This window comes from Glycine soja, chromosome 20 (assembly GCF_004193775.1).
Source record: "Glycine soja cultivar W05 chromosome 20, ASM419377v2, whole genome shotgun sequence".
Classification (NCBI taxonomy): domain Eukaryota; kingdom Viridiplantae; phylum Streptophyta; class Magnoliopsida; order Fabales; family Fabaceae; genus Glycine; species Glycine soja.
In genome coordinates, this window is record NC_041021.1 from 27,888,084 (window position 1) to 27,910,802 (window position 22,719).

Genomic DNA, 22,719 nt, shown 5'->3' on the forward strand with positions numbered 1-22,719 from the left:
AAGGTTGATCACAGGACTGAGTGACTCAAATTAGGGTATCAGAGACAACCCCTTGAATGTCACACAGTGTCGCGATCAACGCTGGAAATTCGAGCCTGGAAGTGCTGGACTGGACGATCTGGCTGATCTGTAGGGAAATGAGGCTGCCCAAGTCCAGGTCCATCTTCCTCACCAAGCCGTATATGAGTCGGGCTCTGTCAATATTAATATCAGAAGTGTGAGAAGTAGGAGCAAGATTAAAATACGAAAGGACACTCCATGTCTGAGCGAGTGTTGTAAGGTCCTTCCGCAACAGCTTCCAAGGGGCACCATCAACATTCAGCACAAAACGCCCCCTAGTGTGCACAAGGTGGAAAGGATGGCATTGTGATCGGGAGGAGTGCGGAGGTACTGGGAGTAGACTGGGTACTCTTCCCCTTCTGCCAGGACGACCGGGGTGTCGAGGAAATCATTAATCGTCTCAGCGTCAAATTTGACCACCTGTCCTCGAACCCTGCAAAACTTCGGACTGCAGCCTTCTGGATCATATAGGTTGGAGTAAAACTCCTTCACCAGAGCAACATCAATCCTCTTCTCGGGTAATCGGGTCAGAACTTGGTCCCATCTGCACCTCTGGAGCTCCTAGAGGAACTCATCAAACATCCCAAGTGCGAGCTCTACAGTCCTCTCCGGAAGAATGTTTTGGAGCTGAATGTTGTCCTGGTACCTGTGCCAAGCGATCTCCGAGGTGAAGCGGGAGGAGTCCTAGCCTGATGCTTCCCTAGGTGTGGGCACAACTCGGCGTTTGCGGGAAGCCATCTGAAAAAAAAAAACAAAAACAGGAGCAAACAGGCTGTAGTTAGCAATCAGGGGGGGTGCAAAAAGAAATTCAGAATAGGGGTGTAGTTAGTGAAGATGAGGGTGCAAAAAGAAATTTAGAAGGGAGTGTAGTTAGTGAAAAATGGGTGCAAAAAGTAAAGCGCAAGGGCTAACGGGCCCAAAGGCCCAGCCCCGCGCTTAGCGCCTTCCTCCTGGTGCTGCTGGCACACGCTTAGTGCCACGGGCGCGCGCTTAGCGCGTTCGCTGAGATGTATGAGCTCACTTAGCGCTAGGTGCCGGCTAAGCGCGTGCTGCGTTTTTGTGTATTGTCTGGCGCAGGCTTAGCGCGCTCTTCTTCCTTTCTGTCCCTGCTGCCTATTCTCGCTAAGCCTCTGTGTAGGGCTTAGCGTGATGCTACCTGCAAATCATTACATCAACAGTCCAGATTCCAAATCTTACCTATTTGCGTGAAAACTGCGTGAGAAAGGAACAGGGAAGCAAGTAAGCTTAGAAAAGAGAAAGAGGGTATAAGGAGTGGGGGTGCACAGAAGGGAAGAAAAAAAAATGAGGTGATTAAAATTTAAAATACAAAGGCAGCTGAGGGGTTGGACAATTTCGAAAACTGTCCAACAATTTATGATTCTCGCGCTTAGCGCGCAAGTGGCCGCTAAGCGCACCAAGGGCAGCGTCCCTTGGTTTTCCCTCAATTTTTTTTAAAATTTAAAATTTGAAAATGTACCTGGGCGCTTAGCGCTTGGATGCGCGCTAAGTGCGTGGCTTCGTGCAGCCCACTTCTATTCTGCTATTGGCACCCCTCTTATTGCTGACTTCACCTGCTGGGCCTTTACTTTCTGCAGCTCCTATTTTCTATTTGCACCTGTTGGGCTTTTTTTTTTTAAAATGAATACAGAAAAATGACTACATTTATACAAAATATGTTGGATTGCCTCCCAACCAGCGCTTAGTTTATTGTCTTTAGCTAGACACTGGGCCTTCTTCACGGGTCATTCAAGTAGATAATGGTCGCCAATCACTCTAATTGTCCTCCATTATAAGGCTTTAAGCACTGTCCATTGACGATCCATTTCTTCTCAAAGTTCTCTTCTCTCGGGTCCACCAATTCTACTGCTCCGTGAGGTCTGACTTCTTTGATTATGAACGGCCCTGACCACTTGGACTTCAGCTTACCTGGGAATAGCCTTAGTCTCGAGTTAAAGAGTAGTACTTGTTGCCCTGGCTGGAATTCTTTCCTTTGTAGCTTCTTGTCATGATATGCCTTCGTCTTTTGCTTGTAAATTCTGGATGACTCATAGGCATTTAGTCTCATCTCTTCTAGTTCCAGCAAATGTAGCTTCCTCTTTTCTCCGCATGCGTTGATATCACAGTTGAGCAACTTAAGAGCCCAATATGCTTTGTGCTCCAGCTCCACTGGTAAATGACATGCCTTCCCATACACTAGCTGAAATGGTGATAAGCCGATGGGAGTCTTGAATGCTGTCCTATAGGCCCAGAGAGTATCATCGAGCTTCAAGGCCCAATCCTTTCTTGATGATGTCACTGTCTTCTCCAGGATTCGCTTGAGCTCTCTGTTATAAATTTCTGCTTGGCCATTTGTTTGAGGATGATAAGGTGTGGCCACCTTATGTTGTACATTATAGTGCTCCAGGACTTTCTTCAACTGATTATTGTAGAAGTGCATTCCTCCATCACTAATCAAGGCTTGTGGGACTCCAAAACGGGAAAAGATGTTCTTCTTCAGAAATTTATCACTACCCTGGCGTTGTCTTTCGGCGTGGCTATGGCTTCCACCCATTTGGAGACGTAATCCATAGCCACCAAGATGTAGACATTCCCGTATGAAGAAGGAAGGGGCCCTATGAAGTCTATGCCCCAACAGTCAAAGATCTTTACTTCCATGTTATTCTGCAAAGGCATCTCATTCCTTCGAGATATCCCCCCTGTTCTCTGGCATTTATCACAACAACACGCACAAACTCATAAGCATCTTTAAAAATAGAGGGCCAGAAAAAACCTGATTGTAGCACTTTTGCTGTTGTTCTGTCCCCACTGTGGTGTTCGCCATAGGGCGAACTGTGGCAGTGCCAAAGAATGCTCCGTGCTTCCTCCTTTGTGACGCATCTCCTTAATAGATTATTAGCTCCTTCCCTGAACAAATGAGGGTCATCCCACACATAGAAGCGTGCATCATGCAAGAATTTCTTCCTCTGACTCCAATTAAACTCCTCTGGAATGACTTCCGTGGCTTTGTAGTTAGCCATGTCTGCAAACCAAGGTCTGGTGGTAACCTGCAAAAGAAACTCATCAGGAAATTCTCCTTTTACCTCTGGTTCTTCCTTGGTGAATTCTTTATTCTTTAATCGGGATAAATGATCGGCTACCACATTCTCGGATCCTTTCTTGTCCTTGATAATGATGTCAAATTCTTGTATCAGCAGGACCCATCTAATCAACCTCGGCTTTGAGTCTGTTTTGGCGAGCAGGTGTTTGATGGCAACATGATCTGTGAAAATGGTGACCCTCGACCCTATCAAGTACGACCTGAACTTCTCCAAGGCAAAGACAATGACTAGCATCTCCTTTTCTATGGTTGCATAATTCAGTTGTGCTTCATTAAGGACCTTGCTAGCATAATAGATGGCGTGAAATACCTTGTCATGCCTCTGTCCCAGAACTGCTCCTACTGCATAATCACTGGCATCACACATTAGTTCAAAATCTTTACTCCAGTCTGGCGCAATCATTACTGGTGCAGTGGTGAGCTTATTCTTCAGTGTCTGAAATGCCGTTGAACATTCTTCATCAAACTTAAAAGCCATGTCCTTATTCAGCAGATTGCTTAAGGGCTTGGCAATCTTCTAGAAATCCTTGATGAACCTCCTGTAGAAACCTGCATGCCCTAAGAAACTTCTGACGCCTTTAACATTCAGTGGTGGTGGCAACTTCTCAATGACATCTATCTTTTCCCGATCAACCTCAATCCCTCTGGCTGAGATCTTGTGGCCCAGCACTATTACCTCTCGAACCATGAAATGACATTTTTCCCAGTTTAGTACCAAGTTAGTCTCTACGCACCTCTATAGTACCATCTCTAAGTTCCTTAAGCAGTTGTCAAATGAGGGTCCAAAAACTGAGAAGTCGTCCATAAATACCTCAATGCTCTTCTCCACCATGTCTAAAAAAATGGCCAACATGCACCTCTGAAATGTGGTTGGTGCGTTACATAATCCGAATGGCATCCTTCTGTAAGCAAAGACGCCAAAGAGGCATGTAAAGGCCGTCTTCTTCTGATCTCTGGGGTCTACCGCGATCTAGTTGTATCCTGAATATCCATCCAAGAAACAGTAGTATGCCTGCCCTGCAAGCCTCTCCAGCATCTGATCCATGAAAGGTAAGGGGAAATGGTCCTTCCGTGTGGCTTCATTCAACTTGTGGTAGTCGATACACATCCGCCAGCCAGTGACAGTTTGTGTTGGTATCAAGCCATTCCTCTCATTTCGTACCACTGTTATTTCGCCTTTCTTGGGAACCACATGTACTGGGCTTACCCAAGCGCTGTCAAAGATGGGGTATATGAGCCCAGCCTCCAAAAGCTTGAGCACCTCCTTTCTTACCTCTTCCTTCATTGTTGGATTCAGTCGCCTCTGGGGTTGTCGGATTGGCTTGTAGTCCTCTTCCATCATTATCCTGTGCATGCAGTAGGTAGGGCTAATTCCCTTGAGATTCGATATGTGCCATCCAATTGCTTCCCTGTGTTTCTTCAAGACGTCTACCAACCTGTTTTCTTCTTCGATTGTGAGTGCATTACTGATCACTACATGCTTATCTTCCTCCAAGAACACATACTTCAGATGATCCGGCAATATCTTCAACTCTAGCTTCTTCTTCTCAGACGGAGCTTCCTTTTCTAGCATCTCGAATTTGGCTTCTCCCTCAGGAATGTTGTCTTGTTGATCCAAGTCTTCCAAGCAAGCCTTCAGATCTTCTTCCTCTTCACTGGTTAGACAGTCTAAAGCATTTACCATTGCTTTTTCCAGCGAAGTTTGTGGTGTCTCGAGAATACTGACGTCTTCCTTATCAATCTCCTCCATTCTAAAGCACTTCCAACCCTCCTGTGGGTACTTCATTGCCTTGAAAAGGTCAAAGGTGATCTTCTGATTGTCAATACTCAACTCCAAGTTACCATTCCCTATATCCACCACACAGTTGGCAGTCAGCATGAAGGGTCTACCTAAAATAAGGGGAATCTCAATATCTTCTTCGATATCCATGATAACAAAGTCCACCAGAAAAATGAAGTGGCGTACCTTGACCAGGACATCTTCTACCACCCCGTATGGTCTTGTGATCGAGCGGTCTGCTAGTTGGAGCGTCATCTTGGTGGGATCTATCTTCAAATTCCCAATTCTTCTGCACATTGACAAGGGCATCAAATTGATACTTGCTCCTAGATCAATGAGGGCCTTGTTTACCGCTTTCTTCCCAATGGTGCACAGGATGGTAACACTTCCGGGGTCCATAAACTTCTTGGGTAGCTTCCTCTGTATTATCGCACTGCAGTTGCTTCCTACCATAATATTCTCGTTGTCAATATACTTCCCCTTCTTGGTGAGGATGTCTTTCATAAATTTGGAGTAGAGGGGCATCTACTGTAAGGCTTCCCCGAATGGCATAGTGATTTCTAGCCCTTTGAATATTTCCAAGAAGCATCTGAAGTAACGCTCCTTGTTCTTCCTGGTGGGTGCCGTAGGATATGGGAGATCCTGTGGAAGGACTAGTGGTTCTTCCTTCTTGGCTTCCCTTGCTCTCTGGCTCTTGGTCTTAGGTGGTGATGCCACCTTCTCTTCTTCTTCTGTCCTTTCTTCTTTTGTCTTTTCTGTCCTTCCTTCTTCTGGCCGGTCTTCTCCTTCTACCTTACCCTCCTTCTGCGCTCTTCTCTGCCCTTGAGTCAGTACTACTTTACATTCTTCCTTTGAGTTTTTCTCTGTGTTAGCCTCGAAAGTTCTAGTGGGCCGTTCGGCTTTGTCATGCGCCAGTTGGCCTATTTGAACTTCCAGATTTCGAATGGCTGCATCTGTGCTCTTTTGATGTGATCTTGTCTCCTGGATGAATTGCAACAGTAGTTCCTCTATGTTGGTGGGCTTCTCTTGCTAATTCGGACCTTGGCTAGGGTGTTGGTATGGTGGTTGGTTCCTTTGCTCCTTATATTGGTTTCCTTGATTCCTCCAACCTGAACCATGCATGAAGTTTCTTCCTTGATTGAATCCTGGTGGCCCGTGATTAAATCCCGTTGCCCCTTGATGGAATCCAGATGAATTTCCCTGGTTGTAGCCTTGGAATCCATGGCGATTTGGTATGCCCATATAATTTACTTCTCGTGAGGAGTCTTGTTGGCTTACACATTGTCCAGGCTCATGTGTCTCTCCGCATGTGGGGCATCCTTCTACCTGCAAAACAGAAAAGTGAGAAGAACTTACTGCTTGTAATTGTTGAGGCAACTTGTTGAGGGTTTCAGTGAGGGCTTCTATATGCCTCGTCAACAGCTTATTTTGTGCCAAAGTTGTGTCCTGCGTGCTGAGCTCCAAGAGGCTTCTTTTTGTGGGAACATAAGTGCGATCGTGAAGGGTTGCTTGATCGCTAGTTGCCATGTTCTCGATGAGCTCCATCGCTTCTTCGGGAGTCTTCAGCTTGATCTTCCCTCCTGCAGATGCATCTAGTAGCTGTTTCGATTAAGGTCGCAAGCCATCGATGAATATGTTTAGCTGTACTGGCTCACTGTATCCATGTGTTGGTGTTTTTCTTAGCAATCCGTGGAAACATTCTAGTGCTTCACTAAGGGATTCATCCGGAAATTGATGGAAAGAAGAAATCTCCATCTTTCCTTCAGCGGTCTTTGACTCTGGGAAGTACTTCTTTAAGAATTTTTCCACTACTTCTTCCCATGTTCTTAAGTTGTTGCCTTTAAAGGAGTGCAACCATCTTTTTGCCCCTCCTGCTAGGGAAAATGAGAAGAGGTTAAGGCGTATTGCATCTTCTAGAACTCCGGCGATTTTAACGGTGTTGCATATCTCTATGTATGAGGCTAGATGCGCATATGGATCTTCACTTGGAAGACCATGGAAGAGGTTCCCTTGAATTAACTGAATAAGAGAATACGGGTAGGAGATGTTGGCTGCTTGGACCTCCGGCCTTGCAATACTTGTGAAGAACTGAGGAGTGACAATATTAGAGAAGTCCTCAAGTGTGACTCTTCGTGCCGGTTCCCCGTCCATCAGAGTGTGATCTGGAGAAAGAGGAGGTGAGGTCTAACTGCTTCCTTTTGTGTCTTGCTCCCTGCTTCTTCTTGCAGCGTTGTTACGTCGGCAAGTAGCTTCAATTTCTAGGTTAATAGAAACAACGTCTCCAGATGCAGTTCTACTTCGCATAAAAACAAAAAGGCATTACCCGTGCAATTTATGGGAGAAGAAAGAAAGGATAGAAGAGAAAGTAAAGAATACTAAAAGAATGAGCCAAGAAAAGAAGAATTGAGCTTACAAACTAATATAGTATGGCAATTAAGTGCGAGAAAAAAATCCCCAGCAACGGCGCCAAAAACTTGTTGAGGTGTTTGGCAAGTGTACCAAATCGCTCTAAGTAGTAATTCTCGGAAGTCTGAGTATCGTTTCCACAGGGATTTTATTGCACTTTATTGAATACTCTTCAATTTGCAAGTAAGGAATAAATAGTAAAAACAAGAATAAGTGTAAGAGTAAATTGCTACTACTAGATCAAATAGTTTAGAAATATAATTAATGGAAATGCCAAGACCGGACAAACCAAATTGGCCTACGATGCATGTAATTATGATGTTCATTATCAATGCAGTTGAATTAGTTCTACCCTCATCTATTAATTTTATTTACCCCTGATGCCTCACGATGACAAACCTATTTTAACTACCTATCTCCCAAATGCCTTTGTGAAGATTCAATAATTAAAATGCATTAAGGGTAAATTCTAGATGTTGCTAAATGCATAGGCATTGGGCCATCATTCTATGCCTAGCAATGCTAGCCCGACGATCCTTTTCTTAGTTTGTTCTATTAGGTGTTACCCTTTTCCAAGCGTATAACCCCTAAAACTGATGCATGCGTTACTTCTTAAATCCTTATTAGGAAATACCCTCTCCCGAGCAAATAAAACCCAAAAGAAATTCAAGACATAAATGCAAGATAAAAAGAAAAGAATTAGAACATAAAATACTACTAAAAAACCCTATTTTACATCGCACAGTCTACGTCGGTCGTATGAAACCCGTCGTAGTAGTGAACGCGGTGGCATTTACGTAAATATATAACTATTTTATGTGCTGGATGTACTGTACAACGTCGTTTGTTTGAAACACCATCTTTGTATCGTGGGCAGGGGCATTTTGGAACTTATCTAAGATGGTGGCTTACTAGACACCGTCGTTGACCTAGTAACCTACAAAGACGGTGTTAGATATACACCGTCGTAAAGGCTATGATTTATATACTTGGGCGTACCTCCAGAAAGGTATTGTCTGACGAAACCAAAAGCTCCCATCGACTGTGTCCCTCTTTACCACCCTCACATTGTGCCCTTTCCCTGACATTGTCGCGTTTGCCGACCTCCGAACGTCGTGTTGGTCCCACCACCACCACGTTGCCGAAGTCGTGCCCCTTTGAGTGGTGTCACCACTTGCAACTGTTCGTGAAGGTAAGATGTTTTTGTTTTGTTGTTTTGTATTGCTTGAAGAAGTGATAGTATTAAGGGTTCACTTGCAATTGTTGAGTTGAAGAAGTTTTGTATTACTTTCGCATTTGGTATACCTAGACATGTATTGTGTGTTTAGGGTTTAGCCCCTATGCTAGGCATTGCAAGTGTAACATCTACTTGGGCTCCCATAGTTTCTTAAATCAAAGCCAGTTGCCATTTGGTATACCCAGTGCATTTGTTCAGGACCTAGCCCATCCAACTCTCTGTGTGTGTATTTATGCTTCCTGTTATTAGTATGCTAGCAGCTTCCTTTTCAGTAGAGTGGGCGTACATGTATTGAGTGCTAGATTTGGTGTGCTTTTGCCCTGTGTTTTGATCCCAATGGCCTCTTTGTTTGGATCCCAAGCTTATAAAGAGACATAAAATAAGAGGGATCGAATGTTTGTGGGAAAGAAGGGTCTGGTGCTACCTTCTTTTGGTATAGTCCTACATCTAGATGTATCCACTTTGATCTAGGACCATGGTCCACAGTCTATACTACTCCATAATAACAAGGTCATTGCTTGCGAAATTTGTATAAGATTTTTAATTTAATCCCTCGGTTCCTTTAGAACAAGAGCATGATTAATTCCATGTAACAAATTGTGTTGGTTAGTGGGATAAGGCTTTCTTGTTGTTGTTGTGGTTCTGATTTATTATGATGAAGTGAACTGCTTCTCCTACACCTTAGCTAATGATAGTGGCAGTTTTATTGGCTAACCTTAGGTTTGTGGTGCATTTGAAGGACTTTGGCGATGTATTCATTTTCCCAAATACAAGTATAATGGAGGCCTCTATGGTGACTTTGTTTCTTTGCATCCAACCCTGAAGATAGTTGAGGAAAGAACCAGTGCAATTGGATATGTGGTAGAGCGTTTGGGAGAGGAGAAGATTCCAGATATACAGAACGAGGTATTAATTATGATATGTATAAAATATTTTGATTTTTTCCATTCTTCTATGCTTTTCTAATGCCTAAGTACCTAACTTATGTTTTTTGTCCATGTTTTACAGCTTTACCCTGTGACATCATCATTCAGCGCACCCATTTTGTTTTCATTAGAGCATGTTGCAGCTCCTTATTTTCGCATAAAGGTACATGGGAATATCTCTGGTTATTACCAAACTTGCTTTCTAATTTTTTGTACTTATTGCAAATGTTTGAAGTCATATATTCATATTCGGCTGTGTGTACACTGTGAATTCTGCCCAGGCCTTGTGCTGTTATCATATTTTGTGCTCACATCTTCTCTTCTAAAGCATGTTTAGCCACAATTTGTTGTTTTGGTAGAAAATCATTTTCCTCCTCACTTTATTTTGTGTATAAACTATTCCATGCCAAATAAATTTCATGGTAAAAACTTTCAAACAAATCAGTCAAGTACTATTCATTGTCAAATTGATCTTGCTTTAGTTTTGTGGAATGGAATGTTACCAATTTGCAATCTTAGTGTTGGCATCATTTTGTAGTTAATTGATGATTTTTCTTCAAGAAAATTTGGCACAACCACACATTATTTGTTTTTCAACATGTTTGAGTAATAGGACTAGTTCAGAATTAGAGTCAAGAAATAGGAAATATATTAGCGGCACTTCCCAAACCCCTATTTTTGTATCAGGAAGATACAAGAACATTGATGTAAGTGAAGAATACAATGAAAGTATTTTTAATACCCCGTTCCTATCCTTATGCTTCCTACTATAAACCCTCTTGATAGGTATTTTACTTGCAAAATTAAAATTAATTGGTTTTTCTGTCTTGGGGTACAAAATAAAATGATTTTAAAATATATTCCTGCAGTAGTTAAAAACCAACAACTAAATGAATCAGCATGTGTAATTAAACTAGTAATGAAGGAACTTTGAGAATGGTTATTTTGCAAGCCATTCCCAATATAAATAAAAAGAAAAAGGAAAAAAACAAAACACTCACTCCACATCCAGTATCAATGGCAGTTCGAATGGTTCTATCTTTCATTTCAGGGATCAGATCTTGCATTAAATCAACATATTTAGCAACACCATTGGGGAACATAGTACCCCCACCAGGAAAAATGAATTTCTCCCCTTCCTTTTTCAACCAATGTTGATTGGACTTCTGCTTGTTAATCCACTCATTTGGAACATTGCTGAAATTAGACATAACAGAAAACATGAAGGATTGGCAAACTATCAATTAAAGGGAATTTAAATTAAGCGAACTTTATCTTCTTAACTTATAAGACATAAATTATACTTGTACCAACATTCATCTCTGCTCTTTGGCCATCTAATTGGAAGCTTATATCCATCCGGGGGAGGAACTAAGCAGTCTTTCCTCTCCAATTTTGGAGGGCAATGGCGTTCCAACAAAGTATGCCGATAGGAGATGTACTTCTTCCATCTCTGAAAATTTAAGTATACTTAATCAATAAGGAAACATTCTTCTATAAGTCCTATAACATTAAAAAAAAAGACTATTATTAGTAATTTTACCCTTGGATCTGTGCTTGGAGTGTAATCTTGAAAGTCAATGCTGCATTTAGGATAACTGATGTATTTAATTTGCAGAGGAATTATTGATGACTCCTTGTGGGATTCAATTGATTTCTCACTGTAAATTGACAAAAATTTGTCCTTCTCAGAACAAAAGATTATACCCATATAGAAAGAAGATCCACATAGCACCACAAATATGATTGCCATAGGGACAATCCTGCTCTAGTCAGGCTGAGTGACTGGTTTTCCATCTTGATTGTTCATTGTCCATGAAATAATCAACTATTTGTACAAAAGCAATAAACTCAACATCAGGAATATGAAAACATACTCCCTCAACCCATATATCTCGTAAAGAATTATATACCCAACAATTAAAAAGAATCAAATTCATATCTCATTGAAAATAATTAGTTATCAACATTTACCAAACATAGATAATCACTAACAAAATAGGGCACTTGGAACTTTCCAACCACCTGGCAAGAAATCGAGTTTCTATTATAGTTCTGTTTCACCCCAGATAATAATGATTCTAATAATAGTTTAGAAGATGTTGGAATACTGAAATAAAGGTGAAAATAGTATCGGTTTCCTATCTACTACAAAAACCAAACAAGCATATATCAGCCATGCACTATGGCTCATTCAACTTCAAAAAAATACTTTATCCAAAATTATCCAATCATTCTAGTTTAACTACAGAAGTCAAAGAAGAACAATGAATTAACAACATTAGATTAAATCGCTTAAAAAATAAACAAAAACCAAGGAATCAGTAATCCGTAGAGGACAAATAACTAATGTTGATACGCACATAAACACCATTACCACAACTATACCAATGCATGAATACACAAATTCCCATGAATACGCACATCTTGATACGCACATAAACACCATTGTATTTTACTTACTTAAGTTAGTCACAATACAATGATATTTGATTAATTAAACTTAAGTTTGGTTGAAGTTATTGATCTGACATTGTCACTGGATCCAACTTATAAATTAGGATTGCTCTGTGGTACTGATCATCATATGGTTTTGTAGACTGTCATATGAGGCACTAGGTTCAATTACTATTGTCAGCTTCTAGACTGTCATTTAATCATGAAAATTGGTCTGTAACTTATGGCAAGAACATTCTGAACATACTCATTTCATCCATGATTTTTGAAGCTGAAGGGTTTTTTCATCATAGTAGGCTTGCTTCTCAGAAACGTGTAGGGAGTAAGGTGATTCATTCATGAATTGTATAACCTCATTCCGTAGGTTTTTTACTTTTGTTCATATGCATTAGACATTTATATCCTTTTTAAAATATATGTTGTTTAATCAATATACAAACCAAGCCCGTTGCTTGTTGCCTATATGCTTATAAGAATGGGACCAAAGCATTGGACATTGTATTCTTCAGTACTATATGTAGTAACTGCATTAGGTGTATAAGTTATTGTTGTTTTACCTCTGTCATTTGTTGACAGAATTCAATGCCCATGTCTTAGCTGTAGGCAACATTCAATTACTACCCAATGACGTGAACTCATGTCACTAGCCTCTGGACTTTGAACTCATATAAGTAGTGACAGAAATAAAATGTTATATATGGTAGGGGCCTGAATTCATCATTTGATGGCCATAATTTGAGCAATTTTTGCATGATCCCTTTTTTTAGATAGAAAATAGTGTTAAATCATAGAGGGAATAATTGTTATATCCAAATAGGGGGATTGGTACGACATGAGCTACAATTCAACATACCAAAATCAGTTAAGTACCAAAGTTGTAGTATACAACACAGCAAAGTGAGAAATGTCAAATCCCTTGAAATAGCAATGCACCATTCAAGTGGTCAGCATTGTGCTCCAACTAACTACAATTGCTGCTTTGTTTTCTACTGCAGTGTTTTGTATGAAAGGTGCAATGTTGCTGTGTTTTCTGCTGCAACGTGTATCATGGATCGAAGTTGGATGAACGCATCACGTATCAGTGAACAGTACGAGGATGGTGTTGAAGAGTTTTTGCAGTTTGCTCAAAGTAAAGGGCAACCTATGTGGGGAAAATATTTTTGTCCATGTGTCAAGTGTGGAAATGGGAGGCGTCAAACAGTTGATGACATAAGGACTCATCCTATTTGTGAGGGAATAATTCGTAGCTACACAAAATGGATATGGCATGGGGAATCCCCCGATACAGCTGACATGTCACAGGCTGGGGAGCGTAATGTAGAAATTGGAAATCCTATAGAAGAAATGATTCGCGATCTTGGGCAAGAGGGGTTTCAACAGGCACATACAGCCTTGTATGACACCATAGAAATTGATTCGAAGAAGCCTTTGTATGTTGGCTGCACATCTTTCACCAAGTTGTCTGCTGTGTTAGCTCTGGTTAACTTGAAGGCACGATTTGGGTGGAGTGACAAGAGTTTCAGTGAGCTGCTGATGTTGCTGAAAAACATTCTTCCTGCAGATAACATTTTGCCAAAGAATCACTACGAAGCAAAGAAGATTTTATGTCCAGTTAAGATGCAGTACGAAAAAATCCATGCCTGCTGTAACGACTACATTTTGTACAGAGATGAATTTGTTGAACTTGATTGCTGCCCTGTGTGCGGGGTATCAAGGTACAAATTGAAGAACGAGGATTCTAGTGTACATCTAAATGCCGGCAACCCGCATCCAGCAAAGGTGTATTGGTATCTCCCAATAATAGCAAGGCTGAAGCGGTTGTTTGCTAATGGCGAAGATGCAAAAAACCTGACATGGCATGCAAATAGCAGAAAATCAGATGGATTGCTACGACATCCTGTAAATAGTCCACAATGGAAGGCAATTGATTGTCTATATCCTGACTTTGGGGCCGAGCCTAGAAATTTAAGGCTTGGGCTTGCAACGAACGGAATGAACCCATATGGAAACTTAAGAACTAACCATAGCTCGTGGCCCATTTTACTGTTCATTTATAATCTCCCTCCGTGGTTGTGTATGAAGCAAAAGTATGTAATGCTGAGTATGATGATATCTGGTCCAAGACAGTCAGGTAAAGATATTGACGTATATCTAAGACCCTTAATTGACGGTTTGTGGAAATTGTGGGAAGAAGGGGTTCATGTATGGGACACAAATCTGCAGCAGTCTTTTTTGTTGCATGCCATGGTTTTTTGTACCATAAATGACTTTCCAGCCTATGGGAACTTAAGTGGATATAGTGTCAAAGGACATCACGCATGTCCTATATGTGAGCAGAATACTAGTTTCCGCCAACTTAAACATGGAAAGAAGACTGTATATACCAGGCACCGTAGATTTCTCAAACCTTATCATCCGTATCGACGATTGAAGAAGGCATTTGATGGAAGTCAGGAACATGAAATAGCGCCAAATCCATTAAGTGGGGATGAAGTTTATGACCAGGTGAAGGATGTTGTAAATATGTTTGGCAAGTTCCAGAAAAAACCATCATCTAATGCATACGTGTGGAAAAAAAAGTCTATTTTCTTTGATCTTCCATACTGGTCTGATCATCATGTCAGACATTGTATAGACGTCATGCATGTGGAGAAAAATGTTTGTGATTCTTTAATTGGGACCCTCCTACACATTAAAGGCAAGACAAAGGATGGTTTGAAGTGTCGGCAAGAGTTGGTTGACATGGGTATACGTCAGGTGTTGCATCCTATCTCAAAAGGTCCACGTACATATCTCCCCCCAGCATGTTACACAATGTCAACTGCGGAGAAGAGAAGTTTTTGTCAATGTCTGCGTACTATGAAAGTCCCACAAGGATACTCTTCAAACATCAAGAGCCTTGTGTCTGTGACTGAGCTTAAGTTGGTTGGCTTGAAATCACATGATTGTCATGTGTTAATGCAACAACTTTTGCCTGTGGCAATTCGCGGGACGTTGCCTGAAAAGGTCCGTGTTGCAATTACTCGCCTCTGTTTCATATTTAATGCTATATGTGCAAAGGTCATTTACCCTAAACAGTTAGATGATTTGGAAAATGAGGTTGTTGTGGTCCTTTGTCAAATAGAGATGTATTTCCTTCCTTCATTTTTTGACATAATGGTACACTTAGTTGTTCATCTGGTAAGGGAAATATGGTGTTGTGGTCCTGTGTTTTTAAGATGGATGTATCCAGTTGAGCGGTACATGAAGGTCTTAAAAGGTTATACCAATAATCAATATCGACCAGAGGCGTCAATTGTGGAAAGATACGTTGCTAAAGAATGTATTGAGTTTGCCTCACAGTACGTTGAGTCATTGAAACCAGTTGGGCTTCCTTCATCTCGTCATGACCAGCCAAAAGTAGGGAAGGGCACACGTGGATACAATGTTGTGACAATGACTAGACATGACGTGTCACAAGCTCATTTGTATATATTAAACAACACAACAGAGGTGTTACCGTACGTAGAGGCTCACAAAAAACATGTTAGAGAAACTCACCCCAAAATGAACTTGATGAGGGTGTTGCAAGAGCACAATAAAACTTTCATAAATTGGTTTAGACAAACAATATTTGCTGATAATAGTGTTTCCAGAAGACTAACATTGTTAGCCATTGGCCCAAATCTAAATGTCCCTACTTGGAAGGGATATGACATTAACAATTACTCCTTCTACACAAAGTCGCAAGATAAAAGTTCTGTACAAAACAGTGGGGTCAGTGTTGATGCTGATTCAGATCACTTCTGCAGTACATCGGAAAACAACCCCATTCGAGCATCTATGTGTTACTATGGCGTCATTCAAGAAATTTGGGAGGTTGATTACACTGCATTTAGAGTGCCTGTTTTTAAGTGTCAGTGGGTCAACGGGACAACGGGTGTGCATCAAGATCCATTGGGATTTACTTTGGTTGACCTTAGTAAGGTGGCATATATGGAGGAACCTTTCATTATGGCAAAACAAGCCAGACAAGTTTTCTATGTCGACGATCCATGTAATTCAAGTTTGTTTGTGGTTCTCCAAGGAAGACCAACTGGAATCAATTACCATAATGATGATTCAAGCCTTGACATCGGTGAAATGGGTGGTTTTTCAAAAAACCTACCTCCAATGAATGAACCTGATGAAGTCGATGATGGAGATGCAAATCGTGTAGACCATGATGAAGGTTTATGGGAGAACATTCCTACAGGAATTGTTTGAAAGTAATCATTTTTTATGTCTAAATCTAATACTATTTTTACTATTACGCCTTTTTTTCTTTGCATTGCACTGTAATATTAATGATGTTATTTTTTCACATGATCATGGCCACACCTCTGAGGTCTCCTCCATAGTCTGATGGTCAATCAGAGGCCACTTTGAAGCGGAGTAGAACAACGACACGGCTTAGAACATTGACATTAAGAACCATGGATCAGCCCAGACCGGCAGTTTATGTCGATCCCGCTACCGGGAGAGCATCGGGACCTATGCGTGAAAAGTTCCACAGCTATCTAGGGGTAGTTGCACGAGAAAAGGTTCTCATTATCCACAACAATTGGAAAGATGTACCTGAAACGCTTAAGGAGATAGTGTGGAATGACATATTAGTAAGTCCTCATGTTTGTGTTTGATTTATTTTCATGTTATATTTTGAAAGTCCATCTTTACATTGACAGAATGCAAAGTAACTAATGTATGTATGCAGGCAAAGTTTGATATCCCAGAAGCCGCAAAGGTGAAGACGAAGGTTATGTCTACGGTTGCGACGAGATGGCAACAATTTAAGTCCACATTGACTAGCAAATTTGTCTTTGGTAACACTGAAGGGCAACAAACGCAGGATGTTGTTACAAAATATGGACTAGATCCCGAAGCTTGGAAACAATTTGAAGCAACTCGAGTGACACCTAACTGGGAGGTTAGTTTTGCATGGCATCGTAACTTGAAATGAATATTTTTACAACAATTTCATTATTTTCAACATGACATTCACAAATATACTGATCTTATATAGTAAATTCAATGTTACTGATCTTTTCTTATATTGTTCTATGTGTTATAGACGATATTGGTTGAGTTAATAGGTCCTGTATGAGATGATTTGATAATAAGAATTATAAATAAATAAAAATATCAAATAAGGGTTTATAATATAGTATTTTTATATAATTGCTTTTTATTCTTTGAAAAATTGATTTTAAACTTTATATTTAATAATCAACTTCTGGCCCTTAAACTTAAGTCTCTAAATTAATTGTTGACATGCATAATGTGAGCATGATGTCATGAGCTTTGAACATCCATATGAAAGCAATACCTAGGATTGGCAGTGAGGGATTTATGTGCAAGGCTAACTTCAATGTCGACTCAGTCAAAGATCCACATGAGCTTTGAATATGTTTTTTTTATCATTAAGGTATATATGTATTTTAGCTTATATGATAATAGTGTAATGATTGAGTTACTTTTTACATATAATAAGTAATTCCTATGAGTTATATATAAAATTAGTGATTGCTAAAAAGGATTAACTGCATGCATGCAGTCCGTGACCATGGATGCATACAGTAAGATAGCTTCCCTGTATGATCAGCAGTTGTTTCATCCTCCAGCTTCTGGTTCCAAGAACTGAGTTGTTCGTGTTGGTCTACCTTCCTCACAATATGATAAGAAATAAATTAATTAAGCGTGTGCATGTGTATAGATTTTGGTGAGAAAGATTGAAGTGTGGAGAGCCAATAGCTTTTTTTTTTTTTATCAGCATAATAAAATGTAATTTCATACAAAGAGACAAGCAAAATAAAATGTAATTTCTTTGTACCAATACAAATAAGATGTTTGGAAATGTACATTATTAGATTAGATGTGGTCACTCCCCTTCTGTTCACCGTCAGTCTTTTACCACTATAATTAATGTGCTAATGTAGGGTCCTCTGCTGTAACTTTAGTCCACGTGGTATTTTAACTATAACTATCTTTTTTGATACAAGTCATAAATTCTTTTATCAGCTTCTCTACTCTAAATCAGTGAGGGTGGTAGTTACAACATTGAAAATAGAGGCTTTGTAGAGGTCGTAGAGAATGGATAACTTTTTTTATTATCAATGTTTCTAACCTAGTTTCTTGATAATTTTGACCACTAAATATATAAAAGTGAGAACAAAGGTTTTCATGTAACTACTGAGGATTAGCATTCGGGTTCTTGTTTTAAGGTTTGTTTGCATTTTTATTCCTTCCATTTTGTTTCATAGCTTCACCTATTTTACTTAGAAGAACAACGTACAGCAAGCAACAAGTTAGTTTTAGAAAGAAAAACATATAGAATTCTTTTATCAGTGAGGGAAACTGATTAGCAGTGATTAATGCACATCCACCACATTATAGTTTTCCTCTTTCTCTTTAGAAGAGCTTGTCATTTGCTTAATAATCAGTTCAAATTTCTGATTTAGCTAGCAGTGCAACTGAAAACTGACATAATCAGTCCTTCAGGTTAGGCTATAAATAAGTTGTTATATATGATTGAGTAATGTATTCCTTTCAAGCCTTCAAAGTGGTGTGGAAAAAAAAAAGTTAATTTTGGAGAAGTAGTTTTCTATACATATCAGTGTTGGAATTCAATTCCAAGTGTTTTATTTAAGAGTTAGTTTTAATTGAAACACAAGTTGAAAATTGGATGAGAACAACTAAAATGAAGGAGGCAAGGGATAGTGAATTAGGAAAAACACATCCAACTTTGGGCCATGATGTGAGCATGACTTGAATTTGAAAATAGTATCAGACAGAAGTCATATGCATTTGTTGCAATGACATCTTTGATCAACACAACTCTTTAACAATGACAGATAGTAGAAAGGACAATACCTTGCTTACATTTATGACACATGTAAAAAAGAAATGATAAGAATAGAGGCTACTAAGTTCATATATAGGGAAATGAAGATTGCTCTGAGTGTTTCAAGGGTATAATCACTATTATCTCTATCTTCTCCTTTCACATTCTTTCTTGCCCTTTGTATGTTTTTCTTAGCATCCAAGTTTGACTTGCTGCTTGACATTCTTTCTTCCTTGGCTCCCCTTAACTTTTCTGATCCTATATCTTCATTGTCTCCTCTTATAACCATCTTTTTTTCCAAGTCCAATGCCAACTTACCATCTGATCTTTTAGTTTTGTGTTGACTCTTTTCTCTACTTTCAGCATGGGAGATTCTTCTTGTGACTTCTTCTCTCTTGAATTCTTCTTTGTTTACTAAAGATCGCTTGCCATGGCTATCTCTAGTGGCTGTTCTCTTCTTTGCTCCTAGAAGTAGATCATGAGACTTTTGCAGCTTGGAACTAGTGGTTTCCTTAGAATCTTTTTCTTGTTCAAAGTAGAGGAGCTGCACCACAGTTCGCAGTGGCAGAAATTCATTTTTGACTGCATGTGCACGCACTTCTGGGGTCAGCTTTTGGCACTCCAGAATCCCACACAAGCGCTTTTTGTCTGCTTTGATTAGGTCAGGATGCACCTTTGTATGCAATGAACATAAGTCACATCATGAATACACCACAATAAGAACTAAATTACCAAAAATATAAAAGCTGACCACTAAAGTTCTGTGTGGATAATTTTCAATAAGCTTTTCTTGTTAGTTAAAAATAATTTATACATAATTTAAAATTAGCTTTTTTGAGTAGTTAAATATATGGGAGAAACTTAATTCATTTTCCCTTCTTCTTTTCTTCTCTTGTAACTTCTTCTTTTCTTCTCTTGTAAGTACTTATCGAGAAGTTTATTCAAATATGGCCTAAATTTCTTATATTCAAAAATGCCTAATGCTAATTTAGTCACTTTAGTATTTTGATGTGAACAGTGTGTATAAGTTGGCATCTAAAGGTCCTCAAAAGGTGCTGAAGTATCTTGTGTTTCATGAGCATTTGTTATGTATTCAGTAAAGTTACCATGAAAGTTAAACAAAAGTGTAGACATTGTTTTAAGACATTGCATGTATGTCATGGAAAATTCACCTTAAGATAGATGTTTATAGCCTGGTAGAGATCATCATGCCCTAATCGGCCAATAGCTGGCACAGTTTCAGCCAGGGAGACAAATTTTGACACTGGCATATTATCATCCCTTGCCACCACTTGAAGATAGGAATCAATGAGCTTACCAACACTTCTGATTGATTTTATCAAGTGTCTGTTATCCACAACAGCAGGGGAGATTCTTTTCCAAAACTTTAAGTAACTTTCCAACACTGCTAGGACTAATTCCGTGTCATAAAAGTTTTGGTCCAAAGGGGATGTTGAAGGATAAAGCAGGTCACTCGCTGTTGCCTCCTCAAACTGTATGCTGGCTCTCTTTACTAGTTCTGTTTTGGTCACTGGGGAGACACCAAGAGGGCTTGAAATGCTGAGAAGCCTTAACAAGAAGCCAGCTGAAACCGACCCTCTATCAGCAGGAATCATGCTGACAATTGTCTCCAGAATTTTTCGGCTCACAGCTTTAGATTGTTCTGCTTGTGTTGCTGAATTGAATGAACTTTTAAGCTTTGTGATGCTGGGTAGCCACTTACAGGCATAGACATGCAGAGCTTCGCCAATAAGCTGTGGTGGGAGCACATAAGTTGATCTAATAGCCATTAATATGCACCTGAAAAGATCTATGTTAAGATCGGACACATCCTCTGGTATAACCGGGCCTAGTGTAGGTGTAGGACCATTTGACCTACACATAATCAATTAATCTGAATGCACCAGAAAATTTTCTTGAGAATGCTTATCCATCACCAAACAAAATTTTAGTAGCCTAAAAAAAAATCAAACTCGTATCTGTAACATCCCATTTTTCGTAAGCTAATTTTAAAAAAATAATTTTTATTTATAAATAAATAGAGTTTTAGAAAAATGATGAGATTCTATAAATAAATAAATAAGGAGATATAATTATTAATTAAAATAATGATTTGAGAGAAAATAAAAGAGGTATTTTATTTATTTGTTTGATAGAGAATAAAATAGAGTTTATTTTTATAAAATAATAAATAAATAAATAGAGTAAACCTAGATATAAATAGTGTTAGGTCAGTTTTCACACTGACGCTGTCTCTTCTTTCTCTCATTTTTGTTTTTCCCTTCCCCTCTCAAAACCCTTTCTTTTTCCCGCAGCCCACCCAACCTGTCTTAGAAAAATGATGATCTTGGACTCATTCACCGTTGGATCGTCGTGAAATTTGAGCACCATGTTCGCAACCCAATTCCAAGTATTCTCACCGTTGGGAATTTTGATATCATATCTGAACTGAGAGAAATACCCTTCGCATTGTAGCCTTTTTCTTTCCCGCAGAAACCCAGAGCTGTCTTGGTAAAACTACGATCCCGGTTTCGTTAACCGTTGGATTGTTGTGAAATTTGGATATGTTGTTCGAAATTCAATTGCACACGCTTTGACCGTTGGGATATTTGAGATGATGTTCGTGGAGAGAGAAAAAGGGATCGCATGAAGATAGTTCAAATGGAGGCTTCAATCCCTTCTACGTTTCCCTGACGTTTGAGAACTCTATCAGAGGAGAAACTGAAGGAATCTTAGGGAACCGCTAGAAATGCTACTATCGCCATCGGAAGACATGTGAGTCCGCTTAGAGGTAAGTGATGAGTTATTCACAGTTGGGGATTAGTGAGAACATGTGTAGGGATCCTTAGAGGATTAAATTGGGATTTTATTTTGGGATGTTTGTTAAATTGCAATTTTTCCTTTATGATTATAAATAAAATATTGATGTCCTAATGAAAATTGCTTGATAAATTGTGTTCTTGATATTTGTATATTTCGACCTATGATTTTGATATAATTGTGTAATATTATTTGAGGGGTTTTAGTCCTCATGTTGTGATAGTCTTTTATATAAATTGTTATATTGAGGATATGAAATGATGATTCAAATTGTGAGTATGTGATGAATTATAGAATAACATATTGCTTTGAGATTATAATATTGCTATTGAGATTGAGTATAAGTGTAAAGTTGAACATGTGTTAATTTGTGAGATACGTGTAAACATGTGATGGTGGATTGTGACACTATGAGATGTGAAATTGTGAATGAGTTCTAGTTGTGGATAAATGTGTAGTTAACACTTGATGTGAAATCACTTGTGTTGTAAGCTATGAATTGTACAATAACCCGACCATCGTTATCTTGAGAAAAGCGTTGATGTGCAGTGTTAAAGAGAAAATGTAGGTTTCCTATTTAGGAACCAGTGTTAAATCGTAGCGCAATTGTGTTGAACGTGTTTAAAACACGGGTGTAAGGTCATGGGTATTGTATAATTCATGAGCAGTGTCTGCATGCAAAAATTATTTTAGGGGTTGGACCTGAATCAGGAGGGAGAGGCCCTGACGGACTCTTCGGAGTGTAGGCCTTGGGGGTCATCGGGTTTGAGTGCTCCTTTAAGCCTATGTTGATCCCATATGGTTGGAACATTCTTGCAAAACATCGTGACCCTGACTGGTCTCCCTATGATCTTACTTAGTGAGAGTGACCTGACAAACCCATGGTGTGGTGTGTCTTGTTATGTACTCCTAAGCGCCCCAGGGTGGTTTTTCACTAACATGGTACCACATTGCATATAGGATTGAGTCTTAGCATAACTGTTGCATATGCTTGCTAATTGATGTGTTATTATATCTTGATCGAAGTGTGGGATTCTTGTGTAATGTGATTGATGATTGAAAAGTGAATTTTGAATG

At 39.5% G+C, this 22,719-nt stretch overlaps 3 protein-coding genes across 3 annotated transcripts; 1 reads left to right on the forward strand and 2 right to left on the reverse strand.

The window, feature by feature from the left end:
- Positions 1–7,087: 7,087 nt before the first annotated feature.
- Positions 7,088–11,259, reverse strand: LOC114401953 (probable methyltransferase PMT20). Its single transcript, XM_028364519.1, has 4 exons — positions 11,050–11,259; positions 10,817–10,959; positions 10,508–10,703; positions 7,088–7,195 (listed from the first exon to the last, which is right to left on the reverse strand). The coding sequence occupies exons 1-4, from the start codon at positions 11,257–11,259 to the stop codon at positions 7,088–7,090; spliced, it is 657 nt and encodes a 218-aa protein (XP_028220320.1).
- A 1,631-nt stretch (positions 11,260–12,890) lies between these two features.
- LOC114401954 lies at positions 12,891–16,208 on the forward strand. The gene has a single exon (XM_028364520.1). The coding sequence runs from the start codon at positions 12,891–12,893 to the stop codon at positions 16,206–16,208; it is 3,318 nt and encodes a 1,105-aa protein (XP_028220321.1).
- A 2,632-nt stretch (positions 16,209–18,840) lies between these two features.
- LOC114401956 (BTB/POZ domain-containing protein At5g47800-like) lies at positions 18,841–20,705 on the reverse strand. Its single transcript, XM_028364521.1, has 2 exons — positions 19,995–20,705; positions 18,841–19,495 (listed from the first exon to the last, which is right to left on the reverse strand). Exons 1-2 carry the CDS (start codon positions 20,703–20,705, stop codon positions 18,863–18,865), a joined length of 1,344 nt encoding a protein of 447 aa, XP_028220322.1. The 3' UTR covers positions 18,841–18,862.
- Between the last annotated feature and the right edge of the window lie 2,014 nt (positions 20,706–22,719).